The sequence below is a fragment of the Brachyhypopomus gauderio genome, chromosome 11 (assembly GCF_052324685.1).
Source record: "Brachyhypopomus gauderio isolate BG-103 chromosome 11, BGAUD_0.2, whole genome shotgun sequence".
NCBI classification, from domain to species: domain Eukaryota; kingdom Metazoa; phylum Chordata; class Actinopteri; order Gymnotiformes; family Hypopomidae; genus Brachyhypopomus; species Brachyhypopomus gauderio.
In genome coordinates, this window is record NC_135221.1 from 14,911,197 (window position 1) to 14,919,380 (window position 8,184).

At 42.4% G+C, this 8,184-nt stretch overlaps 1 protein-coding gene across 1 annotated transcript; it reads left to right on the forward strand.

The window, feature by feature from the left end:
• The first annotated feature begins 1,772 nt into the window (after positions 1 to 1,772).
• Positions 1,773 to 6,529, forward strand: LOC143527207 (olfactomedin-4-like). The gene is made up of 5 exons (XM_077022256.1): positions 1,773 to 1,883; positions 2,701 to 2,859; positions 4,519 to 4,731; positions 4,999 to 5,131; positions 5,589 to 6,529. The coding sequence occupies exons 1-5, from the start codon at positions 1,851 to 1,853 to the stop codon at positions 6,398 to 6,400; spliced, it is 1,350 nt and encodes a 449-aa protein (XP_076878371.1). The 5' UTR covers positions 1,773 to 1,850; the 3' UTR covers positions 6,401 to 6,529.
• The last annotated feature ends 1,655 nt before the right edge of the window (positions 6,530 to 8,184 follow it).

Sequence of the window (8,184 nt, forward strand, 5' to 3'; positions counted from 1 at the left end):
AGGTAACATAGGCTTGGGGGCATCCTGAGACAATGGCATCCGTCCACTGCACTGTCAACAAACTTGAGTGACCTCGAGCAGTGACAGGATGACAGCACCAGCGCCCCAGTCTACCGTAAAACCCTTTGCCTGTGAACCCCTGAATCTGTACCTTTATCTAAGGGGGGATATGAATTATCAAACGTTAAACTAAATAAGTGGGTTTTCAACCTAGACTTAAAGATTGTGACTGTGTCCCTCTCCAGATGTCCATCTCCAGATGTCCATCTCCAGGTGTCCCTCTCCAGGTGTCCATCTCCAGGTGTCCCTCTCCAGGTGTCCCTCTCCAGATGTCCATCTCCAGGTGTCCCTCTCCAGGTGTCCCTCTCCAGGTGTCCATCTCCAGGTGTCCCTCTCCAGGTGTCCATCTCCAGGTGTCCCTCTCCAGATGTCCCTCTCCAGATGTGCAGCTCTTCTTGTTCTCAGGGACTTCAGTACTCATGTGACTGTGTGGTGTTCTCTACATCTGCCCTCAGTGCTTCATATCAAGACTGTCTGACTATTATAAAAGCACATTGTAATCTAACATGACCGCCTGGTCCCTCTAAAGCAGCCTTATCCTATTCAATTACATCAGCTATATGCAGTGAAAGCCAGTGGTCAGTGTTTTGAGTGTCAGTATAAGAGGACTGGCCACCCTCTACAGCACCTACATGCTCCTGAACACAGCTGCACTAAATATTGCCTACTTACAATTCTCCCCTATAATCAAGGAAACTGGTCATTAGCACAAAACTCTCCGCACTGTTATTAACAGCCATCCCCTGCTGTGCTGTCTAGCTCTAGTGAGCAATGTAGTGCTTCTTTAACTTAATCCAAAACTAAAGCAGAAAATAAATAACAGTTTATGTTTTTTTCTGGACCATTTTTTTCAGATCCCTAAAATAATTCTACAACCACTTTAAATTTAGTTCAAGTGGAAACAGGGTCATATAAATCTTACACTGCATGTGTAGTGTAAATGCTTAGAGTCACACCCTACAGGTCATTGTTTTGGGATATGGTTGTGGAAAACCTTTACTGACATAATAAATGTCATTTACACATTGACCAATCAGAATAAAAGATGTTAATAAAATAAAGATGCATTTGCATACCTCAAAAAGGCCACATGTTCCAGCTGTAAACAGCTCACCCCTTATGATCTGATTACTTGACATGCAGGTAATATCAGGTTTAATGAGTCCACACAAAGCTCTTCATGAAGGATCAGTCTCTGGCCCTCAGCGTTCTTTACCTTTACCTTTACTCTTTACCATTACAATTACTGTTTCCATTAAACTTCAGCTAACAGACAGCACTAGATTGCACTAATTAACTGGATAGCATTAATTAACAGCACTAATTAACTAGATAGCACAAACAGATAGCACTAATTAACTAGGTAGCACTAATACATAATACATATGAGTCAAAGCTGGTGATCATTATTGAAATATGAAAATAATGAAAGTGCATATTCCACAAGAATTACTGTATTAAAGGACAAATATATGCAATACTTTGAACAAACTGCATTATGTAAAGAGTATGTTGATAAAATTGATGAAAACTGGAATTTTTCTGTCAGTGATTTCCCAACACAGAACATCATTTGTGTAAAATCTTCACATCCTCAACAGAACACAAAAAACCCACAAATTTGAAAGTTCATGTGTTTCAGCATAATTGCAAAACCCATGTGGGTCTGTGCAAGCGTGTTAATTCAGCACAAGACATATAAACCCACGTGGGTCTGTGCAAGCATGTGAATTGAGCACAAGACGTATAAAGGCTCTTCCACAAGCTCTGATCTCACTCCCCATGCCACCATGATCCTGATCCTGCTCGTCTTTACTGCCACTGTAAGTACTCGCGTGCTGCTTTTATTAACCACCGACCACTGACAGTTGTGCTCATTACATCAACTAGTAAGAGCATCACAAAATATGAATCATATATATATATATATATATATTAGTGCTGTCAATTCCAGGTGCCGCGATTAAAAGTCCTCACCAGGATTTTGCTCAAGCTTGCTAGATTTTCTAATTAGCAATCCAGGTAAAATTAGTGGAATTGACAGTACTAATATATATATATATATATAGTTTTAATTGCTTCCTCAAAAAATGCATAAATTTTGCCCCTCATCCTACAAGTTCTCAGTGTACACAAGAATGTGTTCAGGGCATCATAGGTGCTCAGTGTACATGAGAACGTGTTCAGGGCATCATAGGTGGTGCCTCATGAAGCTGGTTAACAAGACCAAGAGCATCTAGAGCTTCATCCCAAACTGTCCAGGAATGGGCGACTCTGAAGAACTTTACAATCTACAGCCATCAGTTAAACCAACTATTTTGGTTTAACATAGCACATTCATGTTATGTGGTATTTCATTATATTGATACATTTACATTTAATAGAAAATATTAAAAATAAATAAACTAGCTGAGTCCAAACCTTTGACGAGTAGTATATATGTACACCTCTCTCTCTCTCTCTCTCTCTCTCTCTCTCTCTCTCTCTCTCTCTGTAATTAAATATATCACACTAAGCACTGAACAATATAACAATATGTGTTCAGGGCATCATGTCTTCGGAAGACAGTAGCTTTGTGTATTTTTCATCATCAATTCCATGTGCAGTTCTCTGTGTTTATGGTGTGTGTTCATGTCCCAGGAAGCTGTGTATTCTCAGAGCATCGAGGGACAGGAGAGTAATGGCTCGTGTGTGTGTGAGGTGAACAGGAACCTCTGGGCTTTCCCTGCTGTCAAGTATGAGGCTGTCTCTGAGCTGCTTCAGAGCTGTGAAGAATCTCTACGAAATGTGCAAACTCAGGTCGGACTCCATGCAGAAGACACACACACACACACACACACACACACACACACACACACACACACACACACACTCACACACTCACACACACACACAGGTTATCAAACTCAGGATAGACTCCACGCAGAAGACATACACACACACACGGGCAGTGATGGCTAAGTTACCTTGGAAAAAGTAATCCGATTACTGATTACAGATTACTCCTTTTAAAAGTAACTTAGTTACGTTACTGATTACTTGATTTTAAAAGTAACTACGTTAGATTACAAGTTACTTTAATAGTTAGCCTACATTCAGCAGCAAAATAAATTTTTCCAATACTCACTTTATTGGAAGTGCATTTTTAACAGTAACAATGTATTGAAGCAGGTTCGGTAACCGAGGCAGAAACTGCTTAATCCAAAAATCCAGAGGAGGGAAACTTTACTGATAACGCAACGCTGGCGCGCGCCGTCGCCACCCCCCCAGTGTCACTTAAAGGGCAAGACTCGCCGTGAGGAGTAGTAGTCGCTACAGTATCTCCTGACATTACGTTTGTGTAGCTGCGCGGTATTATTTGTAAATTTATTTGTAAACTTAATACAAGCGAACTGTTCAGTCAAACAGCTTGTGAAACAAAATACCATACAATTTCAAGCATTTTAAAGTAGGCTACGTTAGTCAAAATTCCAGCACTTTTCAAACGTGGAACACAAAGCAACATTAGAATTCATCAGGTAAATGTTCATTCCCCTGTTTTTGAGGGGTGTTTCTTTATACTACCACATATCGTTTTGGGAGGACACTGCAAAAAATGACTTGTAAAACGTGCTCGCGCTCTCACAGGGTCGCGCGCAGCGTGCGAGTCGAGCGCTACGGTCAGACGCAAAAGTAGAACTGACCAAGAAGAAAGATAAAAAATATATATATTTTACTAAGGAAAATAAAAATAGTAAGGCACCGTTATTTGGATAAGTAACTTTAATCTGATTACTGGACTGGAAATAGTAGCGCGTTATATTACTCGTTACCGAAAAAAGTGGTAAGATTAGAGCGTTACTGACATCACTGCACACGGGTTATCAAACTCAGATCAGACTCCACGCAGAAGACACACACTGCACATAAAAGACATACACATAGGGGTTATGTACTTGGGCTGTATAGATGGTACTGGTTCTAACTGATCTCATACTTTTAAGATTTTTTTATACGGTGTCAGAAACTTTAGCCCAATTATATGTGCTCATAGAGAGGTTTGACGGACATCCATGTAAGCACTGATTACCAGACACCACAGGTGGTATGTAGCCAACGGTAGTCTTCAGGTGTTACATTATTGGAGTGCTTTCATTTTTATGAGCGTGTGACTTATATGGTGAGCTGTAGACAGAATCGCACGACTTTGCTGCTTATATCTTTGTCCCAGACTAACAGAATGCTCATTGCACAGGGAGTTATTAGATACACGGAACCAGGCTCAGAGTTATCAGACACCAGCCCAAGTTATAGCAGAATCTCACAATGTCAGCATCAGACACAGGTCTGATCAGTGCTAAGTTCTCTTGTCAGATAGTGTGTTGTATGGCTATTCTCTCCCACCCAGAACAGAGCCAGTTGCAATCTCAGTGTGAGCAAATGAACAAAGATCTGATTACATTCACTCCTGCCTGGCAGACGGTGTTGAGCAATAAGGAGCTTCCCAGGCTGAAGGCAACTCTGGAGAATGTGACGGCACGTCTGCAGACCTTCCAGTACCTGAAAACGAGCGGGCAGTACAACAGTCTACACCTGCGGCAGCTCAGCCAGGAGCTCCAGCAGCTCCAGGAGACGGTCGGTGCAGCACACCAGGAGAGGCCTGGCGCAGATACAGAGCAGCTCCGCACCGAGGTACCACACCGTATTCACAACCGCAGCAGACTGGGTCAACAAACTGTATTGAACGATCACATTGTTTATTTATTTGTGATTTTTGTCCATTTATTTACCAAAGCTTCAGCTATCTCACACCTATAGCTATATAGGTGTAATATAGCTGAAGCTTTAGTATATATATATATAAAGTAAATATATATATATAAGTGGTAGCACTTGATGGGTTAGGAGAGGCTTCCTAAGGGGGAATGAGGCTCACTGTAGCTGGTGTTTCTGTCTCAGTTGCTGAAGCTTCAGGAGGATGTGGAGACGATGTACAAGGACAACATCTTCAACCTAGAATCGGTGAGGGATAGGCTCCGTTTCCTCAGTAACCGAGCACAGACCTGCAGGACTATCCCAGATGCCTTCAGAAGTAAGTATGATATGTTCTCCACCTCAGAGGAAGCCTGGACCTCAACCTGAGGTCATTGTCCCATTAACTTGCATGCAGTAGTCAAAATGGCCTCTGTGCATTTCTGAAGTGGGTCTACAAGTGGTGCTTGATTGCCACATCTTTGCGTGGAGTGTATTTTGTTGACTATACCTTCAGCTTGTCAAACTTTATTGATGGCTGATAAAGTGCATGAACAAGACAAAAAAGCAAAACACAACAGCAACTGTTATTGATCCGTTTATGAGAGGCCACTTCTTACGTAACAAAACAATGACGACATTTATTCAGTACCGAATGAGCTGATTTTACCTGTATGTCTACAGCAAAAGTTTATTTAATGAGTTGGATGCTTCAATACCAGATTGAAAGAAACCCCGGCCATCATAAACATGTCAATGTGCTTCATGGATCTAGCACTGGTCCCTCTGTTTCCCAGGTTCCTGCTCTCAGCGTATCATGAAGAACATCAGCTCTCCGGTGATCACCAAGCTGAATCCGTTCAGCAAGTCGTACATCTCGGGTGCCTGGGGCCGCGACACCTGCCAGTACGATGCGGAGACATACTGGATCCAGCCTCTGGTCAGCAGCCACAAGCATGGCAACACCATCCGTCTGTACCAGAGCTACGAGGACTTCATGGCAGGCAGGAACCACAGGGACGAGTCTGTGGCTCCCTCGTACAGCCACAGCAATGCGATCCAGGGCCCGGGCACGGTGCTGTGTGACGGCGTGGTGTACTTCCAGTGCTACAACACGCCAGAACTCTGCAGCTTCAACCTGAAGACCAAGCAGACACAACGGCTGAATTTCCCGGACGCCGGCGTCAACAACAAGTTCCCATACTGCTACTACACGTGTCGCGACTGGACGGACGTCGACCTCGCGGCCGGCTATCAGGGCGTCTGGGCGATTTATGCCACGGAGGAGAACCACGGCAACGTCGTCCTTAGCCTAGTGGACAGGGAGACGTTCAACGTCACACACACGTGGAAGACGCGGCTCTTCAAGCGCTCGGTCACCAATGCCTTTATGGTGTGCGGGGTTCTGTACGCCACACGCTTCGTGGACACGTACAGGGAGGAGGTGTTCTACGCCTTCGACACCAGCACGGGGATGGAGGACAACACCCTGGCCCTGCCGCTGGAGAAGGTCTCAGCGGGTGTAGCCAACCTCCACTACAACCCCCATGACATGAAACTGTATATGTACAACGACGGATACCTGCTGGCCTACCAGCTGTTCTTCTGAAAAAGTTTTTTTTAGGGTTGATTTTAATATTCAGACTGACTGTTATGTTTCGAACTGTTATGAATACATGCTGAGAAAAGATGATTTGTATTTTATCAGAAGAATGATTTTATTAAGAATAAAAACACCTTTATGTTAAAGTCTGGTGTGACAGTGTGCCTAACTGCATAAAACAAATCCTTCTAAAGGCGAGTTATATTTTTTAAGCTGGAGGTATGCAGACTATCTTACATCTTCATACCATAATAAGCTCCACTAATGAGGTCTTTACAGGCTCTTCAACCTTATGAATAATGTATATTTAATCTTTTTTCAAAATACTGTAAAACACCCACACATAGACACACATTAAAAAAACAGAACAGAGCATGTCTTACCAGATAAGAGGAAAGATTATATATATATATATATATATATCCCATATAGATGTGTAATGTGATTATTGTTATTAGTTTTGTTGAACCAGTATATTTATATATATATTTCTATAAAAAATACTGGTTCAACAAAACTAATAACAATAATAATATTACACATTACACATATATGGGAATATTTACTTAAGATATTTGAACATATCACCAAAAATAAAATGTTTGAATTACAATAAAAATCTGCAATAGATGTAATTTTACTTGAAAAGCAGTGTACTGTATACCAGTGCAGTTTGGCCATTATCGCCCTCTGGTGGTGAGAATCCATTTTAAACTGAGTGTTTGCCTCTGGTTCTCCATGGCTAGCAGGCTTGCAGGCTGTCTGCACCTCATATTCTGTACAACAAAAAACATACAATTAATCAATCAAGCAAGGAATCAATCAAGTGATCAATCAAGCAATCATAAATCCATAAATCCATACATGTAGTCGATATATCACACCTTCCTTTTTTCTGTTGCACAGGTGACCTAAGCAAACAGCCTTGATAAATCAACACGGTTCTGTTGATTAACAGAACTGTGTGATCTGTGGATACAAATTAAATTGCTTTTTGAGTAGTTTAGTGTTCAACAACTTTGGGATCATCACAAAATGGACAGAACAGCTACAATATTCCCCAAAAAAGTCAGAACCAAAACACAAAGGTTAACGGACCCCAGGAGGAGCAGGTGAGGAGAGGGAAGATGGGGACGTACTGCCTGAACGAGATGCCCATGTTAGGCACACTTCATACGCTCTTGGCAGACATGTGAACAAGTCACTAAGTTGCAAGTAACAAGTAAGTCCCAAGTCAATACAATCAAGTCTCGAGTCAAGTCCCAAGTCAATACAATCAAGCAGGGCCGGAGTGGGACACTTTTTCAGCCCGGGAGTTTCATGCCCAAATCCGGCACAAAATTATTTTTCCCTCCCAATCGGCCCAAACTAGAGACTGACATGAGCCGGCCCATCGGGAATCCTCCCGAATCTCCCGATTAGCCACTCCGGCTCTGCAATCAAGTCTCACGTCAAGTCCCAAGTCAATACAAGCGAGTCTCGAGTCAAGTCCCAAGTCTTAAACTTCAAGTCCTAGTCAAGTGACCAGATGCAATTTCAATATTTAACGCAATTGATGCAGTTGAGTATATTAAGTTAGTTAGACTAATGTTAAGCGTTTGAGTGTTTCGGTTCGCTTGAGTGAGATGTCGTCGCAATTGTCGTCCCCCCCCCCCAGTTCTTTCTTTCTTTCTTTCTTTTGTCAGTCCACCCACGAATTATGGACTTCACCCCCGATCGGCTGCAGAACTTCACCTGTAGCTAGCTTACGGATAAACTGAGCTGAGCAGTTCACATTTTACAGCACCATT